The following is a 24,618-nucleotide window of genomic DNA, read 5'->3' as shown; positions in this document are numbered from 1 at the left end:
CTCCACACAGAGATGGCCGAGGTGGAATGGGTCTCCTAGCTGTGTGGCATGCGCGCTAACCACTCGGTCACCGTGCAGCCCGGGTTAATAATAATTTTTAGTAAACAATAACAAATTAAGAGAATATGTTTTTGGATATATTTTTTGCCTTCAAAGGCAGCAGCTATACCACAATAACACTATCATCGTTTTTTCTTCCTGATGACACATGCACATCCTTGACGTCATTGCAGAGAAAAGGGTCCAAATTGTGACACTTTAGTGTTAGCACCAGTGTTATTCAGCACCGCATTAATGCCTCACAGGTTGTCTATAAAAGCTGGACACTGCCTACTCTAAAGTATATCCAAGTTTATGTTGCATAGTGTTGTCACTTGAGAGGATATACTAAACATGTACTCACTTTTGGAGAGATACTTTAACTACAAAGGGAGTTCTGTCAATTGCAGGAGAAGAAAATATCAAAAAATAGGCAGTGAAAGTAAACAAACTGGCAGTAAAAGTCATCCCTTAATAAAGGAATAGTTTTTCAAAAGAGCTTCAGTAAATGATTAATTCAAAACTGCATTATGGCAACAATCATGACCAAAAAAAGTAAACAAATACTTCAATTCACTCCCCTGACATGCTTCATGTATGAAATGGTGCATGCAGCACGGCCTTGCAGGAAGACCAAATTGTGCTTTTTGGAGGCTTTACAGGAACACAGGAAAAAATACAAATGTGGCAAAGTATAAAAAGTGTAGAAAATGTAAAAATGTCAATGCAAAAAAAAGAAAAAATGCTTTTAAACCACAGTGGGCTGCATGTCATCACAGTGGTCATATACAGTCATTTGTACACTAGTTTACAGAAGGTTTGCGATGGCGTGACTTGAACAACAAATGCAGTCGTCATGCATTTGAAAAGGCAAAGTTTTATAACAGTAGAGTGCTCAAAATTGGCAGATAGGTTAGCTGTGTTGAGTAGAAAGGATGTACAGTCGGGACCTGATGCTAAACAACAGAGAGCGGCTTAGGGGCCGGCACTTGTAGGAGCTCAGTATCCAATGAGCATTGAAAGAGGGACCCAATTACTTGTCCAAACAGTCCCGGTGAGGGACATCCTCTCATATACACAACATAATGGCCCCGCAAAGTAGGAAAAAGTCCAAATTGTGATGGACAGGACGTCTGACATCATACACAGAGAGAGACTTTCACCTTCTCCTCCACTGTTTCAGTCAGGCACAAGCAGACATCTAAAGACCCACAAGCCACCGGGTCCTCGCCCTCTGAGGTGGGTGGGTAGAGGGGTTCTCTGGTCCCTAATGAAAGTGAAAGTGTGGGTTCAGATGGGTTAAGCAGCTGACAGTTGCGTGGGCTTCATGGCGGGGAGATCCAGCAGAGCCTGCACGGTCTCGCCCACCTTCACCAGGCCGCGCTCTTCCAGGATGTGATGGGGGAGACACAGCTGGTCCTGGGGGAGAAGACAACAAGAACATTCATTCATTTTCTACCGCTTATCCTCACCAGGGTCACGGGGGGTGCTGGAGCCTATCCCAGCTGTCCTTGGGGCGAGAGGCGGGGTACACCCTGGACTGGTCGCCAGCCAATCACAGGACACATATAGACAAACAACCATTCACACTCACATTTATGCATATGGACAATTTGGAGTCACCAATTAACCTAGCATGTTTTTGGAATGCTAGGTTTTGGAGAACCCGGAGAAAACCCACGCATGCACGGGGAGAACATGCAAACTCCACACAGAGATGGCCGAGGGTGGGAGTGAACTCGGGTCTCCTAGCTGTGAGGTCTGCATGCTAACCACTCGACCGCCATGCAGCCCGCAACAAGAACATTAAGAATGTAAATCCAAGAGAACCATGATTGATTTTGACCAAAAATGTTCAAAAATATGATGTCAAAAGTTGGTTATCTGCAACTGGTTAGCTTATTTTGGAAAACCAGGATTGCATATGGATTTGACCCTAAACTAAAGTACAAGTTCCTTTATTAAGGTTTTTGCACCAAAGTGTGAAAGATGTGCTGACGCTGGCATTTATTCGGTGCCTACACAGAATTTTATTTTATTTGTGAAAACAAGGATAGATTTGATCTACTTTGTGTCACGGTCCGGCTTGTGAGTTGTAAGGTTCGACCCCAGGGTGCAGAGATTGGGACCCAAATGCAGGTAAAATGTATTTATTTGTGCTACGCAGCAGGATGGCGCACTAGCAAGGCAAAACTCCACACAAGACAATGAACCGACAACGAAGGGAGCGTGCACCTGAACTAAATAGCAATCACCGATTGAAACCAGGTGCGGGAGAAAATGGAAAGAAACGGAAAGCAGGACAGAGCAACAGAGGAAGTGAATACAAAATAAGAGCACGAATGAGAAACAGAGAGGAAATACAAAAACTAAGGAAGCTGTCACGAGGGGGTGAAGCCCGATCGTGACACTTTGGCCCAAAAATGTGCAAAAAATATGGAAAATTGTAAAATTGTTAACTGTTATATAACATTCAAACATTTATCCTGGCCTTAGAATAAGGGTTATATTTAATATGATTGGCATAATAGCATTGGCAGATAAAATATGTCAGACAATTTTTATAGACATGCATTTGATTACCTGTGGGACTCCCATTTTCTTACAGGCATCCAAGAAGTTCTCCACATTCCTACGGCATTTCGCCATGCTAAGCTTTGGCTGGTTGGTGGAGGAAACAGAGAAACAGGATTAGCACAGAATACAACAATTATTATTATTAAGATTGTAATAATGCTGTTTACCACTGCAGGTGATGGTACGTGGATGCTGGACACAGAGCGAGGACAAATGTGATTGGCTAAATGACAAAGGACCACTCCATCCATCAGGGCGGCTCCAACGTCGTCGGGAAGCAACACCTTCAGTCTGGACTCAATGTTCTGCAAGAATGAGAGCATTTTCCAGACAATTAGGCAGTAATTACTTTTGTGGTGCATATATAATAATATAATTGACAAAATAGCTTGGCTTGGTAAATGGCAATATAAAGTACTATCGTTGTTATTTTTTTTAACCATACTGGCCCTCAGAATGTACAATTTCAAATAATAAAAAAAACCTGTCGTAGGAGTCCTATCTGCTCAATTTCCTCTCTTAAATGCTCCATTTTTCTCCTCATAGTGAAGCTGGGCTCCGTTGAGCTGAACTCCTGATGACTTCCTCGGGTGAAGGCTGGGATAATAATAGAGAGGCTTTGTTAACGGTTCCAAGTAATACAAATTATTACATAAAAGAAAACACAGACACACATTCACACACTTTAAGGGACTTTCAAAACAAATAGTTCTAATGTTGAAGTGTAAACAGTGTTGAAAGTGAAACCACCGTTAACTTAACTGTTGTTAAGTGGGAGGTGCTGTATTTGATTAAGTTTCAGCAGAAACCTCCTCACTTCCAAAGAACTCCACCTTAGCCTGACTTTGTGACACATGCATGTGGAGGAAAACAATATATTCCCGTCATTTTCATTTACTAGAGAAACTGATAATATATATTCATTCATGTGTCCTGTACAGACTGAACTTGAAACTGAAACCAGGAAATTCCCCCAAAATTAGAGAAAAAATTAAATAGTCAGGGCTGCACAGCGGCCTCACAGCTAGGAGACCCGAGTTCAATTCCACCCTCGCCATCTCTGTGTGGAGTTTGCATGTTCTCCCTGTGCATGCGTGGTTTTTCTCCGGGTACTCCGGTTTCCTCCCACATTCCAAAAACATGCTAGGTTAATTGGCGACTCCAAATTGTCCATAGGTATGAATGTGAGTGTGAATGGTTGTTTGTCTATATGTGCACTGTGATTGGCTGGCGACCAGTTGGGATAAGCTCCAGCACCCCCGCGACCCTCGTGAGGATAAGCGATAGAAAATTGAATGAATTAAAGAGTCAAATTACATGTTGAGTACTATAAATGTGTACATGTTGGCAGCACATTAAAAAGACAGATTCTCGCTTTGTTTGGGTACTTGAGTGCACAAAATGACAAGCACGCAAATTGACTACCTTGTATAATATTCTCATTTGAGTTTGCCAAATGAATGCGCCTATTGTGTAAACCAAGTATCATAAGATTTGGTATTAAGTGTGTGATCCAAGATGGCTGAATAAACTAGCAATGATGGGAGTAATCCGTCTACATCTTTATTAATATCCCAACATTCAATGTTTCAAAGGTCAAATACAACGCGCAATTTTCCATGAAAACCAAGAGCGTATACAAGAACGAAGGTAAAATTTTAATTGAAAACCAAATCATATAAAACTGGAGTGTTTCATAAAAAAGTACATTATTATATCTGAAACACAAGAAATGAATGAAAGTGTTTTGCATGCTTTCCTGTACAGTTGACAACATAAACAATCTATGTTTGTGTCTAATTGTGCACATTCGTACGTCAAGTTTGCACATTACCTGATCTTGGTTTGAGTCCAAAGACAGTCAGAGTGGTGCTAAAATCAGAGTTACGCAAGCTCTCCTGCAGACAAAACAACATTCATGAATGTCATTCAGGCAGTGATTAGACTTTCGTCGGAATGACTGATAAACGCAAAGAAGAATTTTATGATGAACACAGGAAACTAATGTCATCGCTAATGTCATCGTTTACAGCGCATACCTCACAGTCGTCATTCCCGCTGCAGCTTTTCCGAGCACTCTGGCATTTGTACTGTCAAGATAGACAACAAAAACTTAAGTCACATGTTGGATATGAGAATGTCTAATATACTATTCTCTACCCTGTTCAATATGGGTGGGGTTTTCTTCAGTGAATAATACTTGAATTGTGAAAATAAATTAAATACACACCTTCCATTACAGCAACTATTTTTATTAAAATACTATACTTTCGAGTAGTCAGTGTACAGCTTGTATAGCAGTATATCTTTACTATCCACTGAAAATGAACATGATTGTCTAAATAGCTGGTAGTGAGAGTTGTGTTTATCCAACAGTCAAGCGTGGTGGTGGTAGTGTCTTGTCACATGCACCGTGACACTGTGAAGCAAAACAGGACCCCCCCTTCCCTTGAGAAAGTGGGCCACAGGGCAGGGAGAAGATTGGGAGAACAAGACGAGGCGCGATTTTAACATTCATTTTAAGAAAAGAATAAAATATAAAAAATATTGGACTGGACAAACAAACATTTTTATTTAACTGAGTTACAAAACAATGCAGATCTGTTGTGAAATGTGTATTGTCCCACAAATTGAATTAGTTTTTTTAGACCAAATAAACCACTAATGTTATGCTAACATATAATAAAAATAATGCCTTCATCTATCTTCTATGATGCTTATTCTCATTAGGGTCGCGGTGGTATTTTTGGAGCCTATCCCAGCTGACTTCGGGGGAGAGGAGGGGGGGGGGGGGCATGCAAACTCCAGACCCAAGAGGAGATTCAAACCCAGGTCTTCCCGATTGCCTGACTGTGTGGCCAAAGTGCTAATCACTTGGTTACAATGTGGCCTATAATAATAATTGAACGGTGTTGGAATTACACTGCTGTTAATATGTGATTTAAATATACTAAATATTCTTGCTTGTGTTGACAGCAATTCAGATAATAATGACTTATTTGCAGTGTATATAAATATGAATATGATTTGCAAGCTGTACACTGACTACTGTAAGTTATATTCAAGTTAAAATTGTCCCCTTGGATAACAATCAAATCAAATGATCAAATAATCAAATGTAGGCTAAAGGTGAAATACAAGTTGTATCTTGTACTGTGGATGAAAAGCAGAGAAACGCTGTCATCCTTTGTTCCTAGTTGGGATTATGTTCAAAGAACTCCACAGATTTCCATGTAAGGGCGTGGCATCAGTTTTAGGACACACTTGGAAATGTTCATCCAAGTTAGGAAAACAGAAATAAGAGATTGCCCCAGCTAGAACACAGCTTTGGAGTGCAACACAGGTATTTAAACAGTAACTATCTATTTCAGTCAGAAGAAATGTCCCAAAGCACCTTGAGATAATCTTTTCTCAGGTATTTGTTCCTCTTACGATCTTCATTTTGATTGAGAACAGGCGGGACGTCAGGCCATTTGGACTCTGAATCTGACTGGTCCGACTTCAGGCTGCCATCAAAGGAGCAGGATGATGAAGGCTATTTAAGAAAAGAGGATAAGCGATGGAAAGGTAAACACATGCGTGTCTGCACAAGCAATACACTATACACACCCGAGTAGGGAGCTTTTAAAAGAAAGGAGTTTGTACCTGTCCACTGAGCACTGATGCCCCGCTGCTTCCCTCATCCAAGGAAGCACTGTGAGAAAAACACAATCAGTGAATTGCAACCAAGCAACCAAGTGAAATAAAGCTATCTGTGCTAGAGATCCTATAATGAGCAAAATGTACTCAACTAAAGGAACTGCGATGATTTCAGCTTCCAGAACATTGTGTGTACAGATCCTTGCAACATGAGGCCATGCACATGAGGTGATGATTGTGGATGAATGGCACAACCATTAACCTCAGGATGTTGCCCCGGGAATATGCAATAACCATGCTTATAATGATATAATATAATGACACAAGTGTCATCAGTTAGCTTAGCACAATGCATTCAGTGGCGTACCACTAGAAGTCATCACTGAGCATTAAATATAAACATGTGGTACAGTAACACACCTACGAGGCTGAGGAGGGGGTCTGGCTTTGCTGCCGGAGCTCCCAGAGTGACTGAGGAATCTGCACACACGACCAAATAAAAGTACATTTACATGAATGCATAATAATAACAATATGTTACTGCACATGTACGATTCAGAAGCAAATACATTTACTATTGTTATCTTTTAATTCCAAAAAAAATTCCTCTCTGTCTACCTGTGAGCTCGGCCTGTCACTCTGCGACGATGAATGAGACTTTCAGCTCTGCATATTAATGACCGTCGTCTAGAGGCCATTTATCACACGGCCAGCAAAGGAGAAAAAGGGAGAGACAGAGCAGAAAGAGAGGATGAAGGGCAAACTGATGTGAAGAAGAATTTGATTTGCTAGTGCTCAACTGAGGTGAAAGAGGACAGGGAGGGGAGGCAAAATGTGCTTTAGTGTTGTTGCTACAGTATGCATGACAATATGTCATATGTCTTACCTGTTCTGCTGCTCCTGCTGCAAAAGTTGAACGGCAATCTTCCTCAGATCCAGCACCTCCTTCAGCTCGTCATCCTCCTCCTCAAGGAGCTGCTCCTTGTCCGAGCTGTACCATGACCATGGAAAAGACATTTAGACAAACAGTATTATTATTTATTCATTTCTACTGCTTATCCTCATGAGGGTCGTGGGCATGCTGGAGCCTATCCCAGCTGTCTTTGGGCGAGAGGCGGGGTACACCCTGGACTGGTCGCCAGCCAATCACAGGGCACATATAGACAAACAACCATTCACACTCACATTCATACCTATGGACAATTTGGAGTCGCCAATTAACCTAGCATGTTTTTGGAATGTGGGAGGAAACCGGAGTACCCGGAGAAAACCCACGCATGCACGGGGAGAACATGCAAACTCCACACAGAGATGGTCAAGGGTGGGATTGAACTCAGGTCTCCTTGCTGTGAGGCCTGCGCGCTAATCAGTATTATGATTATTATGATCATTATGATTATTATTATTATGATTATTATGATGATTATATTATTATTATTAACGCATCCGCTGTAGAACAACCAGGTTTAGAGACAGCTACTTCCCCCATGGCCATCAGACTGCTCAATGCCAAATAAGCCCCTCTACCTGTGTACACGCAAAATTATTATTATTTATTCTAAATTATTTAAATTGTTTGTACAAATCACTGTTAAAGCTGTACATTGTTCAAATTTGATGCCATCTATTTATTCTCCACATTATTATTTATTATTATACAGGAGCCAGGCAACAGGCATTTCGTTGGCAATTTCACTGCTGTGTTATTGTGCAATGACAATAAAGAAAGTCTATGTCTATGTCTATGCCTATGCTTAATCACCACTATCATCACCCCAACATCTCTTGCTGTCCAATCATCACGCTCGATTAAACCGCTACTTTTTTCTCACACTTTGAACCCTGCCGCTTATTATTATTAATTTGTGGTTGAGTATGCTTTGGAGAAGTAATTTTGCGCTTCATGCATGTGCCAACACCATGGACATCGCGTGGAGAGGTGCATGTGATGTGGCATCAGGCTGAAGACAATCGACCTAGCGGCTTTGCCTCTGCTGGTGGACCTTGGCAGAAACTAGCAGTGTCAGGAGATCAGGGAGGACAGTTGGCGGGGAAATGGTAGGGTGGAAGAAAACGGCTTTAATGATGCAGAAAGAGGAGAATGAAGACTTTCTGGTGGGCCACTGTTTTATCAGCATTCATTTCATTTGAACTTTCTGTGTATTAAATATCATATGTTACGCTTATAGACCTGTGCAGCCATCTTTTGTCTCTTTACATTTAGTACAGTTACTAGTTTACATGTTTTTTATAATGTGGAAGAAATTGAACACTGCAAAACTTAAGCAAGTTTGGAGTGTACCTCAACTCCCTTTCTCGTCAATGGGTGAACTTGTTATTTAATAAATTTTAGAATGAATGTCCATTCCTATTACAGTTTACTTAAATAAATATCCCAGGTGAAGAAATACTAAATTCCACAACAGTTTCTTACCCCGACTCCTCTTTCCAGCTCTCTTTGTCTTTGCTTTGGTGAGATAAGTTAAGAACTTTTTCCAGTTCCTGAAACACACAATGGAAACAACTACAGTAACAACACAACCCGTGTACTGTAAACAAATATTATTTCATATTTTGTGATGGTTCTTACCTTAATACACGACACATGACAGTTCTGCTGTCCATCACACTCTGACAGAGCAGGATCCTCATCCGGGTTGGGTTCTATAAAGTCATACAGATCCTGATCTGATAGAGGGAGGAAGCATCCGCGATGATCACATTAACGATCACATATATTTTTTTTAGGCACTTCATTCAATAATCCCCTTGTGTCGGTTACTGCGTTCAAGGGGGGGGGTAATCGGATATTTATTGTTGGTAACCTTTGCAAGAGTCCATTTTGGAAAGGAGTGAGAGGGCGTCGGCACGAGCTGTCTCAGACACCTGAGAATGGAGGCTGACGGTGTCGTCGTCTGAAGGCTACAGAGGAGAGATGGTCTGTGAGCTTGCATGATATGCAAATACTGTACAAAGACTGACTGACTTGAAATTGTGTAACTAATATGTGCATACATTGGGGACATGTATACATTCACTTGACCTTAGATTAGAGAAATTCAACACAATAGCTGTATCAAAAACTCATTTACAAAGATAAGCTATTCATTTGATTGTGTTTATTATTGTGGGAATAACCATTCACAGTCACATTCATACCTATGGGCAATTCATCATTACACACACTTGCCGGGCTCCATACATACATCCATTTTCTATGCCGCTTATCCTCACCAGGGTCTCGGGTATGCTGGAGCCTATCCCATTTGACTTTGTGTGAGATGCGGGGTACACCCTGGACTGGTCGCTGGCTGGGCTCACTTTCAGTAATGTGTTCCCCTTAAACCAGAGGTAGGGAACCTATGGCTCGGGAGCCAGGTAGGGCTCTTTTGATGACTGTATCTGGCTCTCAAGCATTTCTTACCACAATAAAAATGTATTTTTGCTAACATTTTAAAGTAAACATCACAGAAATGACTGTTAAAAATAATATTAAAAATCAACAACTTTTTTATGCATTTTAATTCGTCCATCTATTTTCTACTGCAATACGGCCAACCATATCCATCTTTCCTGATATTTTCCAGGTCAAACACCAAAACTCGATTATTACTGGGTAATGCGGTAGTCTACCTCGGTCATTGAGATGTCAACATGTAAATATAAACTTTTCTCCTTTAGTCAAATAGTCACCTAGCTAAAGCTGCAGAACCAAGCCTTCTGGCAAAGATGGCCAAAAGAATGAAATATACTGAGTATGGTGCAAAACTATGCAGCAGCAGAAGTTGTATTAATGGCAACAAGTATTTGATTTATTATTAGGCACTGCGCTGCTCACGAAAGTGTGCTGGCGTGCGGTAGTGTGCCTGGTCTACACAATTAGAGCCCATTATATCTAAAACTGTTGGTCTTACATAAAAATGCACACATTTTATTGCATTCAATGTTTAAAAAAATGTATATGGCTCTCACAGATACACATTTTAAAATATCTGGCCTTCATGGCTCTCTTAGCCAAAAAGGTTCCCGACCCCTGCCTTAAACCATTTCCATTTCATATTACACTCTTATTGTATCAAAACACTTATAGCAAACACGGTGACCTGGGTTTGAATCTCTGCTTGGGCATCTCTATGTGGTTTTTGCATGTTCTCCTGTTCCCGCTCCACAGAACCACTATATTCACAGAGACTGAGGCACGCTTTGTTTGTACATAGTTTGGCCGTATTATAACCATCCATCCACCCATTGTCTATGCTGCTTATACTCACTAGGGTCACAGGTATGCTGGAGCCTACCACAGCTGTCTTTGGGGCAAAAAGTGGATAACCAGCCATATTTTTGGCAATAATAGTTGTCAAAAACCGAATCATACAAACACTGGTACGTATGTAAAATGAGGTTCTAGTGTCAAAACCCCCCAAGTGTCGATAGTGCTGTAGTGCCTCAACTGTAAAAGAACCACTATCCGTTCTTCATAGAGACTGAGTCACCAATGCGTGGATGCTTTGTTTGGACTCTTCACCAGTTTGTTATGAGTACTGCTTGGTCATACAATAACAAGAAGTTATCCTTGTAAACACAGACTTTATGATACAGCTCTTGTAGTGGATCCCAGTAGACGGCGTGAAGTTCTACCGAATGCATTGTCTCGTGTGTGTTCATATTTGAATCATGTGCCTTTTGATATGACTCCATAGAATGTAAACTGAATTATCCACTATGGGATTCCAGATATTAATTTACTTGACCTCTGACCTCTGTGGTAGACAGCCTCTTGTCACCATTGTCACTCCCAATTCCAGAGTCTGGCCCATGGTTCTTACTTGGATAAAAGTCTTCCATGCTAAAGACATATTGGAGAAAATGACTCATGTGGAAATATGCTATGTCATGAATGTGTGTACTGAAATTTTTTGAATTTTGTTGTAGTACCTGTCTGTAAGTGGCTGTGGAAGGCAACGTTTGCCAAGAGAAGGGAGGTCCAGGGTGTCTGGCTTCTTATCCAACCTGCACGCTTGGATGTTCAGGTACTTAAATATATGCACTTTGCCCTTGAGACAAATCTGGAACAAGATATGCAGTCATCCGTCCACTAGAGGGAGATGTTGTACTAGATTGGTATACTAATGTAGACTTACCTGTGCTGGAGGAGACTGCATAGGATTGTTGTCTAGAATGATGTGCTGCAGTTGCCTGAGTTTCCTGTAAGCTGCTGGAATCTCTGTGATCTTATTGCAGGAGAAGTCAAGTCGAATGAGAGGAAGGTCAGCCAACTCTGTAAGGGGAGGTTATTTTGTTTTGTTTGTTTGTTTGTTCTTTTCACGAGGTACACCGAGAGCCATATCCACAATTATCCTGTTTGAACACTATACTCCCCTTTTTAACACCTCTTAATATAATGCAGTGTAGTTCTATTCATAGATGTACCATAATAACAGGCATGTTGCTAAACACCTCTGTGGTGATGTTATTATATTGTAAAGTATTTCCATAATGTCTCATATTAACTCACTATCAAGATCTCAGTGTATAGACTGGTCATATATCTCATCTCGTTTCATATTATCTACATACTGTATTGTATAGAACTCTGGGAAAAACTGTTGATTTTGTTAATAATTGGGTTTTTTGTATTGTTTATTTTTCTATATTGTGTATTTTGTACTGCTTAACTGATTCTGTACTCTTGCTGCTGTGCAATGCAAATTTCCCCACTGAGGGACTAATAAAGGCATATCTTATCGTATCTTATCTTAAGTCAAAGTCCACCCACTCTAGTAATACAACACAATGTCAGGAGTGATGCACTGACCTTCAGGTAGCATCTGCAGACAATTTTTTCGAATGTTTAGTTCTCGTAAGGCTTGGAGACACCCCACCTGAGCAGGCAGCACCTGGATCTCATTACAGCTGACATCCTGCAGGGGGAGACAGAGTGGCATGTTAACACAAACAAACACAGTATTCGCTTATAAAGCAGAGACAACAAAAAAAATCTGCTTACTAGTTCCATCAGTTCTTTGGCTTTGCCGATCTCTTCCGGGATGGACACTAGCTTATTGTTGCTCACAAGTAGAACTTTGAGGGGGAGGTTGAACAGGTGTTTGGGCAAAATGGAAATGAGATTCCGGCTGAAGAGAAACACAGTACAGTAAAGTCTTGTTATATCGATATCGGTTATATCGAAGTACTGCTTATTACGATACTATTTTCATTTCCCGGCAAATTTCTAGTCTTTTATGATATAATTAGTTCCGTTAGTACGATACCCGGTTATTATGATAATCCAGTTACTACGATGCCCCTTTCATGTCCCGCCAGCCAATTTGGTCTGCTTATATCGATACAAAAGCAGCTTAAATCAATCTTTGCTTAAGGATTTCAATACCACAAAAGAACACAGCGAACGGCTGCTTCCAGTCAACTTTATTTTTCACACTTCCACCACCAGAGCGCAGCACACACACCGATTCCCGCACTTCCTGGTTCACAGGTCATGCTCAACCTGCCCCACATAGCTGGCCAAACACATGCCTGCAACAGAAGAACCAACTGACATAGCATACACACCTATTCCAACGAAGACACAAGCGTGCAAATACATGTATTTAATTGTGTTGTATTCAGATATCTTTTTATCGTTCGTGGTTTCTCTCGTGTGTATAGATTCTATACACACGAGAGAAACCACGAACGCAGTTGGTTCTTCTGTTGCAGGCATGTGTTTGGCCAGCTATGTGGGGCGGGTTGAGCATGACCTGTGAACCAGGAAGTGCGGGAATCGGTGTGTGTGCTGTGCTCTGGTGGTGGAAGTGTGAAAAATAAAGTTGACTGGAAGCAGCCGTTCGCCGTGTTCTTTTTTGGTATTGAAATCCTTAAGCAAAGATTGATTTATTATTGCCCACTTTTAATGCAGTTCGGCGCAGGATCGGATATATCGACAGTCCGGTTATATCGACATTTTTTCCGACTCCCGACAATATCGATATAACGAGACTTTACTGTATTAGTTTATATACTCTACTTTCAGTATTAAGTACACTATGTTTATAAAGCGTGATATATGACGTGGACAAGTGTGGCGTGAGCACCTGATGTCAAGATAAGTCAGCATCTGTAGGTTGATGATGGCTTCTGGGATGCATTTGATACAATTGTGATAGAGATTGAGGGATTCGAGCGGGGCGAAGAGACACACTTCTGGAGGGACTTCTGAAAGACGATTCTTGGAAAGATCTGCAAAAGAGAACAAAATATCCAATATGATACCTGGCCATTGCGCTTTTAAAAAGTCAAAATGGGAAACTTATTGAGGTGGCTTTTAGGAATGTTTAGTAGAAGAAGCTTTTCTCCTTCTGCTTGACAATTTCATGTCTGCTTCAATTGATCAACATTGTATAGCTCAGGGGTCGGCAACCTTTACTATCAAAAGAGCCATTTTACCCCCTCGCTCACTGAAGAAAAATAGAATGGAGCCGCGAAACATAATTTAACAGCAGAATATAGGGGCTGCATAGTGGTCGAGTGGGTAGCGCGCAGACCTCACAGCAAGGACACCCGAGTTCAATCCCACCCTCGGCTATCTCTGTGTGGAGTGTGCATGTTCTCCCCATGCACGCCTTAAGAAATGTGTAGCAACATGCTCACATCCAGAGCAATTTGCTAGTCTCCCAAGATTTTGATTGAGGGAATTTTGGGATATCACAGTAGAGAAAAAGTGGAGTTGATCAAGTACTCTTGCTAGTATACGGCCTCACAGAAAGTCGGATTTTGTTCAAAAGATGCATATTTTCCTCATTTGGGTGTTAAAACAAATATTTGAGCATTGCAAAGGGAGCCACAACAAAGAGGCTGAAGAGCCACATGCGGCTCTGGAGCCGTAGGTTGCTGACCCCTGGTATAGCTTAATATAACCAAATTGCCAGTCAAATTAATTATTCATTCATTCATTCATTTTCTACCACTTATACTGACGAGGGTCGCCAGGGTGCTGTCTTCGGACGAGAGGCGGGGTACACCCTGGATGGTCGCCAGCCAATCACAGGGCACATATAGACAAACAACCATTCACACTCACATTCATACCTATGGATAATTTGGAGTCGCCAATTAACCTAGCATGTTTTTGGAATGTGGGAGGAAACCGGAGTACCCGGAGAAAACCCACGCATGCACGGGGAGAACATGCAAACTCCACACAGAGATGGCCGATGGACTTGAACTCAGGTCTCCTAGCTGTGAGGCCTGCATGCTAACCACTCAACCACCATGCAGCCTCAAATTAACAAAATTATTATAATTAACTATAATTACTAACAGAAATGTTTTTTGTTGTGACAAATATAACATTTTTTTGTCGTCACGTCTGCATGTTTCCATGTTAATTGAGGGAAAAGGTTACTCAGGTTACTTGCTTGGGAAAGACCTTTGGCGCCTCCTGTTGGTTTGAATGTATATACTGTATCTCCAAAACCAAAATATGAGACAGAGGTGTCCAAAGTGAGCACCGGGGGCCATTTGTGACCCACAGCTGATTTTTTTAATGGCCCTTGGCACATTCTAAAAATAAAATAAACTGCAAAAATGAAAGAAAAGAGTAGTAATTTTTGCAATAAATTTGCAATTATACAATAAAGCTTGGTCATCAGAAATGTGTAATATGTCATATACTGAGGGAAAAATACATTTTAGAAGCATAACGTTTTTTTAAGACATAATATCATTAGAAGCAAAACAAAGAATAAAGATATGACTCAGTTTGGGCACCTCCGATATAAGACTTTTTTATTCATGTGGAATGTGAACCTACAGGTGACATCCAAATAGATCAGACATCGACATCGATTAGACAGACAAATCAATACATTCCTCAGTGAGAGAGCAGAATGTCACCATTTAGCACTAGTCTAATATTACACTCCTCTTTTGATACGGAATGGTATAGTATCAGCATTCACTTTATTGATCCACATGGATGCCGCATTAATGGCTGAAAGCAGGGGCGATCATTTGCAGCCTGTGGCTGTTTCTTTATTGGCCTGCAGCACGTTTAAATAAATAAATGAATAAATAAATCCAGGAGAATGTAAAAATTAGCAATATTTGAACAAGAGCTGTCAAAATATTAAGAAAAATCATTTTACAGGTTTTATAGTTGTAATGCTACGAGAAACTAACAAATTAAAGAATAAAGTTGTAATTTTTTAAATTTAGACTGTGGAAAAAAGTTACAATGTTATGAGAATAACGTCCAAATATTATTGGAATAAAGCTGTAATTATGAGAAGAAATTTTTCAAGAAGAAAGTTGAAATACATAACCGCGTACATAATTTTATGTGAAAAAAATCAAAATATTACAACAAAAAAAGTTGTATTCTGATGAGAAAAGAAAGTCCTAATTTTACGAGCATAAACTTGTCATATTATGAGGACGATTTTAGTAGCATAAAGTTGCATTAAAAAAAATATTGTGAGAACCAAAATAAAGTTGTTATTTTTGGAAAATTAGCATGGGGGAAAAGATGATATTATGGGAATAAAGTCAAAATATTATGAGAATAAAATCATATGACGAAAAGCAAAGACCGAAGTTGATATGCTACAAAGCTGAGATGCATTTGTTTCTTGAAATATATATCAATAAAAGTGGCACATGACATGAGTTAAAGATGCCTTATCCCTCAGTGAAAGATATTTGCATCTCTGCATCTTTCTGTGTCTCTCACCTCCATTAATAAACACAAACATTATCTTTCTAACCCGTAGAGGACACAAAGGGACACGGCAAGGTGATATATGTGGGGCCTACCTTCAGACACCTATTGATCGTACAAATGAGTGTGTGAATGTGTGTGTAGCTGATCCCATCTCCCGCCCTATCTCTGGCTGACATGTTAATTAGCAATGTGCGTGAGGAGCTGCAGAGCCGCAGATAAACATGCGGTAAAAGTCAACATCAATGCACCGCCATCCCCTAATACATGGGGTTACTTATAGGGACCGTGACTTGTTAAACAATGGGGCTTGATGTAATATGTCTAAAAATAGGCTGGTGCTCTTTTGGATTGAAGAAGAAAAATGGTATAAGTTTTTAAGGAGAAGTGAGAAAACTGCAGGTGACAATCAGCAATCTGCAGGCATCAGCCGAGCACATATTATTGCCTGTAAAAGACACAAGCTGAGGTCAAAGGGTGTGACCACTTTCCATTAAGAGCACATACTCTATGCTTGATGCTGTAACCCAGCTGTATTTGGGTAAACCCCCCCATCCAGAAGCCTCACAATTGGAGATTCCTCTTTAGGGTGATGGGGGTGGAGGAAGTAGGCGTGGCCATCTCGTCTCCCTCCTCCGACCCAGACCGTATGCCATCTGGGTCCCACAGTGGGCCTTTTTTTCCCAGTAGCTCCCAGCAAGACTCCACTCTGCTGCACCTTCATGCCAAGATCAGCAATCCATTCATTTGTGTTGGTGGAGCAGATGCTGTCTGATGGCTGTGTCTGCCAGTGACACAGCATACGCTAAAATAGTCCTGCTGAGCACTCTTTCTCTCATTGCTAAAAGGATTTAACACAGGAAATAACCGTTTACTGAGATTTCATATAGTAAAGGGTGCTGATTATACTTTTGTTTACATCTTTTATTCTGTTCCAAAAGCCATAATATAAAAAAATCTAATAAATTCTTCCCATAAGAAATAATGTATATTGATTTAATCTGTTCCAGACACCCCAAATTCATTAATTCTTTCATTATCTATACCGCTTATCCTCACGAAGGTCACAGGCATGCTGGAGCCTATCCCAGCTGTCTTCGGGCGAGAGGCGCGGTACACCCTGGACTGGCAGCCAGCCAATCACAGGGCACATATAGACAAACAACCATTCACACTCACATTCATACCTATGGACAATTTGGAGTAACCAATTAACCTAGCATGTTTTTGGAATGTGGGAGGAAACCGGAGTACCCGGGGAAAACCCATGCAATCGAATCCAGCAGAGGGCGGAAGACCGGTGCAGAAGCGACTACCTGATTACTTCATCTATATTGTTAACTTCAGCAGCAGGTACATCCATCATAACACACACTGGCCCAGTTCATTATCTGTTATGTGTCTCTATTAAACCATTCCCCCTGCAACATGTGTTACCTAAAGAACCTTTACATTGTAATCCTCTTGGAACAGACACTCACTTCATAATTCATTTCTCACCTTTGTCGTCAAACCTCTGGCACTTGCAACTTTGTTTTTTGCAACCTGATACCTTCAACACGCAGATGTACGTAGTGCACTTGAATGCCTCATCAGAAAACGGCGCAGATACAGATATGTTCATCATTCTGCTTCCGAACAAATAAACCACACACATACATAAAGATGATTAACTAATTTCCTTGACGGAATCTATCTATAGTGTCCCAACTCTAAAAGACCCACTATCCACTTTTCATAGAGTCACAGTCAGTCACTAATATGTGAATGCTTTGTTTGAGCACTTGGCTAGTTTTTTTAAGTACACTGTTTGGGGATACAATCAATTCAATGTTATTTGTATAATAAAATCACAACAAAAGTTATCTCAAGGCCTGAGCATGCACTTGTCTACAGAGGCAAGGAAAAACTCCCTCTGGGGAAGAAACCTTGAACAGGACCCAGGCTCTGTGGGGTGGCCATCTGTCTCGACTGGTTGGGTTAAGATAGATAGACAGAGGAGAGGGACAGTTGATAGATCAAGTGAGAATATTATGGTTTCAGATGTGATGTATTGGAAACTGTATACATTACACTAATTTGATGTATCACTGATGTGATATGTCTTTGTTTTCTGTGCTGACAAGTATGTGTTGTCTCCACATGCACATTTAGAACGAGCCCTGAAGGCAGAAAATCACAGGAATTACATTTTTCAGGCTACTCTCACATGACTGTGATGACGCCAACAGTATAGTTAGAATGTGAGGCAACCGGTAGTTTGGACTCAAATGTGTCACGTATTGCGTGAGTCTGCCTGTGTTGTACTCGGACAACAAACAGTATTTACACGGGTTGATGATTAAATGCAAGAATGTTGAGAAGTGTGTCTCAGTGCGGAACATCCTTAATGAGGCGTCTTGGAGAGCTGAGCACAAGTAGGAATGTGATAACACATGACTTAAGGGGCTTTGTAGGTCACAAAACAACCAATAACCAATAAAAAAATTATTTTTGTCTCCTGAAAAGGGTACCAAAAGCGTGCCATATAGCAAGAAAATTTTAAAGTTATTTTATAAACCAATTTGCATATTAAAATAAAGTTACACTTTAATATGTATTGCTATATCATCTATATTTAACACAACGAATGCTTTAAACTTACTATAAATTGTCACAAACATGCTCCGAAATGGCACAGAACACAAAGCTAGTGAATGAACCCTGCATTAAACTCTATGTGAGACTCAACAAAGCATTGTTAGCACAAGAGTAACACACTTTACCTTCTGCAGAAGCATGATGATGCATATTTCTGAATCAGTGTCACTTTTGTTATTGTCTGAAAAAAAGCACGCACATTTCCCCTGTTTATTCAACGTATTAGTGTTATATTTTTTATATGGTTATGGCTGCTAATGTCCCACGAAGTAACCCTCTTTGGTACCCAATTCAAGAGACTGACCCCTTTATCATCATGATGACCTTTGATGAGATGTGCTTGGTTGTAAAATACAAGCCCTTTTATCACTGTGACAACAGAAGAACTCAAATGAATGACAACCAACCACAACCTATATCATCATGCTTACAGTAAATAAGCATTCAAGGATTCCCTTGAGCGAATGTACAGTTGAGAGCAGTTAATGCTCCTGCTGTGACTTGAGAACACTGCACACACCTCAGAGGCAATTTGTGGGTCCCCTCTGGGGTGAGCTCATGCTGGTATATATATATGAACCTGAGCATCTGTCCAGGTTCCTCCCCATACCCTCTCCAAGGTCAGGCCAGCATTCCCATGGGAAAACACACAGAGTGGAGACAAAGTGCCAGTGGAATACTGCAAACAAACACCCTTGTGTGAGTAGCCTTCTTTGCTTTCTTCACACAAGACCACTCGGTCAGATGACACTTCATAATCTGTGTAGAAATAGCAACAACACAACAACACCTCGCCTTTTATTCAGCTCTGAAAGCTCACTGCAATACAATCCATCCTGTATAAGTTGTTGGCAGGATGGAGAAGCTGTTTCCTTTCCCAGCAGCAGGCTTCACACAAAGAGATCGGTGCAATTGCATTCTAAAGTTCTAAAGTACAGTCTTTAGCCACCATTAGATTTATTGTAATGTTCTAATGACCATATGCGTTTTGAATTTACAGGCCAAATTATGAAGGAAAGTAGGAATGAAATGACTGATAAGTGATGTCATTATGATTCCGGATGGTAGACAATTCCGCTGATGGCAAAAAAGAAAATAAAGTCCTGGATTTGAACCTATACCTATATATACCTATACCTTTTGCCTGGGATTAGCTTCAGATCATCTATGACCTGAGCTGGATGGATACGCAAACTTCATTATCTGAAAGTTTGGCATTGTTTAACACGGGAGTACAACGTTCTAACTACATTTACAGGTCAGAAAAGTGGAAAAAGCATAATAGATCCCCTTTAATACTGTGCGTAAAGAACTTAATGTGAACCTCTAATCAGACCACTTCCATGTTATGTGTATTATCGATCACAACGGCGATGCGCTACCTCATAGTAGTTTCATCGGTTTTCCAGTGAGACAGCTCTTCTCTAAATGAGAAATACAGTAAAGTCTTGTTATATCGATATCGGTTATAACGAATTACTGCTTATTACGATACTATTTTCATTTCCCGGCAAATTTCTAGTCTTTTATGATATAATTAGTTCCGTTAGTACGATACCCGGTTATTATGATAATCCGGTTACTACGATGCCCTTTTCATCTCCCGCCAGCCAATTTGTTCTGCTTATATCGATACAAAAGCAGCTTAAATCAATCTTTGCTTAAGGATTTCAATACCAAAAAAGAACACGGCGAACGGCTGCTTCCAGTCAACTTTATTTTTCACACTTCCACCACCAGAGCGCAGCACACACACCGATTCCCGCACTTCCTGGTTCACAGGTCATGCTCAACCCGCCCCACATAGCTGGCCAAACACATGCCTGCAACAGAAGAACCAACTGACATAGCATACACACCTATTCCAACGAAGACACAAGCGTACAAATACATGTATTTAATTTTGTTGTATTCAGATATCTTTTTATCGTTCGTGGTTTCTCTCGTGTGTATAGATTCTATACACACGAGAGAAACCACGAACGCAGTTTGTTCTTTTGTTGCAGGCATGTGTTTGGCCAGCTATGTGGGGCGGGTTGAGCATGACCTGTGAACCAGGAAGTGCGGGAATCGGTGTGTGTGCTGCGCTCTGGTGGTGGAAGTGTGAAAAATAAAGTTGACTGGAAGCAGCCGTTCGCCGTGTTCTTTTTTGGTATTGAAATCCTTAAGCAAAGATTGATTTAAGCTGCTCGACATTGTTCTATACTATAGAACAATGTCGAGTGCATTATTGCCCACTTTTAATGCAGTTCGGCACAGGATCGGATATATCGACAGTCCGGTTATATCGATATTTTTTCCGACTCCCGACAATATCGATATAACAAGACTTTACTGTATTTTCACATTTTAATCTTGCGAGGTCTCGTGTTCAAAATATTGCCACATTTTAATCTTGCGAGGTCTCGTGTTCAATCATCACCACATCAGCAAAACAACAGGCATTCATTCAAGATGCTTCCCATGTAAATTAACAGGTGTGATAAAGGTAAAAATTATTATTGGATTTTCAAAGTATCTGTTGCAGAAATTGTGTGTGTATTTTGCAGGCAGTACAACAATATTGACTTTCACGGCAAATCATTTTACAGGATGCAATTACAGTCCATTTCAGAGTCACTCAATAAAACCATCAGGTTTTTGTGTCCTTATTTTCCAATATCCTGGATTACATCATCAATCCAAAAAAGACAAAATGTTATCCAAGATTCATTATATCATCAATATACCTCAATAATGTCACAATTATAACCATGGAATTCCCACTTCACCGACGGCTAACAATTTTAAAATATACAAAAAATAGATCCTTCCGAGAACGTATCATACAGAGCAATTTATAATCATAACAGCACTGTATCATCCATGAACCAGGAAGTAGCCTGACAAACAGACAAATCAATATGAATATGAGGTTCTGCTCTTTTTTTTTTAACAACTCGGCCTTGACGGAGGCCTGTGTTCTACATGACTTTCTAGTTAGCCTGTATATTGTCAGTATGGCACTGCTAAAACAACAAATCGAAAGCACTTTTGCATACAGTAGTACCATGCACTTAGTCTTTCGACCAATAACACTATACGGTCATCTTTGATCCAATCATTAACCTTATGGGGTTACTTTAATTGACTTTGATTCTGCCTGTAATTCTGACATTGATCATTAGAATTGTGGAGGGTAAAAATTACTATGAATATGACAAGGTAACCAAATGAATCCCCTGGGGTACAGACCATTCAGAAAAAAATGAATTGTCCTACTATGAGATGCACGTATAACACCATAATGTATATGGAAATATCAGTGCAGAAGACGTATCAGAAGACTGAAGATAATGATTCAGACTCAAACAGCTCCATCCCCACTGTTGGGCTGTCTACAGGATCAGACTCCTTGAAATGTAATTGAATCATTACAGACTGGAGTGTCCTTCATGTACAACAAGCAATACAATTACAGTATGGATGAGATAGGAGTCTGGAAAACAGCAGCAAACAACAATAATGATTAGGAAATGACTCTGCTAAGCTCACCAAAAGCAGGCTATAGTGTCTTCCTCCTTTCTGGCATGCTCGTGTTAAGCATAAAGCACGCTCGCATGCAGAGGGGGCGAGGCTGCAAGGATCGTGAAGGCATCTTTTGTCTGCATGTGATCAAATGAATGCACCACGGTAAAGCATATTTCCACGTTTCTTAGCAATTGGCTCATTCATATATTCTTCCAACAAGATTGCATCGGCACCTACACTGCCCACTGGCTGACTAGGGTGCGCCTGCTGCCGTCTCATTCATGCATCTCAAGGGGGTGGGCTTGGAGGGAAGCTGATGGCTTTGCCCAAAAGAACTAAGCGGTAACCAAGCCCCTTTCATCGCCACCTTTATGTGCATAAATGGAGGCTGCATAACCGAACATTCAGAACATATTTTACATATAACATATAGCGACCCACCTGCTTGTGTTGTATCCGTGAGGTCGTAGCTCACCCCCGGGTACTCCCTCAGCTTCCTCCCGCTCAGGTTGAGAATCCCCGAGCACACGGCATCATCCAGAGCCCTTTCCAGGCTGCGGGCCGTGTGGTGCTGCTGCTGCTGCTGTTGGTGTTGCTGGTACTGGTGCTGCTGCTGCTGCTGCTGCTGCTGGTGGTGGTACTGGCTGTTACCCGGGCTCCAATGAGGTGAGCAATGATGGGTTTGGAGAGCCGTGACAGCTCCCACACCTCCTTGACTGGACGCCATTTTCGTTTAAAAACACAAAAAACAACAAAAAAGAGGAATTTAGAGCCAGAGTACAAACGGCAGCCGCAGCGCACAGCGGCAGTATCCTCCGCCCATGCGCGTACATAGGAGGCTTGCAGTCACAGGGCAGACGCGAGGGGGTGGGCCTCCGAGGTGGAGGTGCTGATGGTGATACTGAAGGGGTGGGGTGGTAGTGGGCTTGGTGGCCATTTTAGGCATTAACCCCCCCCCCAGCTCTAATGATTAATAGTCGATTCCTAACAGTCAGCAGGGGTCCTTTAAGAAATCTTATTTATGATGTCCCAAATCCTGGAGACTGACAAAACAGTAGATCTAGTAGTATCACTATAGGATTCATATGAGCATGATGACATCAATATTTTCTAGTTCTCTTGTGTTTATTTTGACAAATGTGGGTGTGTTTTTTGTTGTTGTTCATAATCTTCACTTAAAATATTTGTCCAGTGTTTTATTCTGATTAGAATCAAAATCAACAAATTAAATGCAAAAATCTGAAAATCATTCAATGACCTTGAACGTTTTTAAGTAACGACTGTTGGTATCAATATAAACATCAGTAATACTGACCCTATATCTTGTAGTAGATAAAAGTTGAAATTAAATTCTTTTGAAGTAACTGGCAGGCCGGATTCAAACATCGACGGGCCGGACATGGGCCCCAGGGCCGTAGTTTGCCTATTCCTGGTTTCAGGGATTAAAAGATGTTGATTAACGGTCGTGTCCACTGGCCACTAGGTGTCACTATTAAGCGGACCAAACTTGATCCTTCAACAACAATTACTACAAGTTTGAATGACATACACAATAATAATAATCAATATAATCTTAAAAATATTGTGGGCGTACGGCTAAAATTCAACACTGAATCACCAATGTCACTTCCTGTCCACGTGTCCGGAAGTTAACTCTACTGAGTAGTAGTCAATGAACAATGTTGGCTGAAGACACATCCATATTGTTGATAAAGATATCAGTGCATAATAATGAGACATATTTCACTGTCAGTAACGCTATTAGACGCCTGAAAACCCATCACTAGAAAACAAACCATTATTTTTAACAGCTGCTATTTTTTATCAGCATAATATAGCTATACATTATTTCTTCATGTGGTCTATAATGAGGGTATACATACATGAGGAATTCCATAATTTGTTAGTGTGTTTTGTCCACCAACTCTTCAGCTTTTGAAGCGGTTTTTAAAGTGCAGTGTAGATGGGAGCAAGGCGAGGAATAAAGCGAACTGAAATAGCCGCCTCATTAATATAGAGAAGCCCTCAATGGTCGTCACTGAACCGCCGCAGTCGTCTGGTGTGTTTATCCTGCTATGTGTTAGCATGTGGTTGTCATAGTTATCGTCGCTGCCAGAATGGTGAAGCAGTAACATTAAACACATTGTAAGTTACACTTTTAGGTAAAAAGTGCTATTTTTGCTGTGCGTGCATGCATTGCGATTTTAAAGCCGTCTATCGATGTTTGCTAGGCGTTGCTAAAAAAGCACTGCACATACTGATGTGTTTGCTGGATACTGCTCTTTGGGGTTTCTTTTTTTGTGACCGACATTTTGTTAGCGGTGAGTTATCTTTGTAGCAAGAGTGTTTTATTTTTTACGTCTCTGTCGAGCTAAGCTAACTGTTATTGTTAGCTTAGAGTGACGCTAGCGAAGTGAAGCGTCGAGAAGGAGGCAGGCCCTTTCAATTGTTTGTGCTAAAAGTGGAGTTTGTTTGTTAACATTTCACCTTGAATG

General features: G+C 40.8%; 1 protein-coding gene across 2 annotated transcripts; it reads right to left on the bottom strand.

The window, feature by feature from the left end:
* Window positions 1-760: 760 nt before the first annotated feature.
* lrch2 (leucine-rich repeats and calponin homology (CH) domain containing 2) lies at window positions 761-23,026 on the bottom strand. 2 transcript variants are annotated; one of them, XM_058087964.2, is made up of 21 exons: window positions 22,565-23,026; window positions 13,350-13,494; window positions 12,263-12,389; window positions 12,071-12,176; window positions 11,397-11,533; window positions 11,191-11,321; window positions 11,014-11,101; window positions 9,081-9,177; window positions 8,846-8,919; window positions 8,690-8,757; window positions 7,142-7,246; window positions 6,874-6,942; window positions 6,676-6,735; window positions 6,262-6,310; window positions 6,011-6,151; window positions 4,656-4,706; window positions 4,451-4,514; window positions 3,101-3,213; window positions 2,784-2,921; window positions 2,623-2,700; window positions 761-1,458 (listed from the first exon to the last, which is right to left on the bottom strand). In XM_058087964.2, exons 1-21 carry the CDS (start codon window positions 22,848-22,850, stop codon window positions 1,339-1,341), a joined length of 2,247 nt encoding a protein of 748 aa, XP_057943947.2. In that variant the 5' UTR covers window positions 22,851-23,026; the 3' UTR covers window positions 761-1,338. The 2 variants fall into 2 exon arrangements, with proteins under 2 accessions (XP_057943947.2, XP_057943946.2); XM_058087963.2 differs by having other exon boundaries at window positions 8,846-8,943; window positions 22,565-23,025.
* Window positions 23,027-24,618: the final 1,592 nt, after the last annotated feature.

Source organism: Doryrhamphus excisus, linkage group LG21 (genome assembly GCF_037039965.1).
Source record: "Doryrhamphus excisus strain RoL-2023G ecotype Guam linkage group LG21, RoL_Dexc_Guam_v1.1, whole genome shotgun sequence".
Classification (NCBI taxonomy): Eukaryota; Metazoa; Chordata; class Actinopteri; order Syngnathiformes; family Syngnathidae; genus Doryrhamphus; species Doryrhamphus excisus.
The sequence above is the reverse complement of the archived record's forward strand: the minus strand, read 5'-3'. Positions and strand labels throughout refer to the sequence as shown.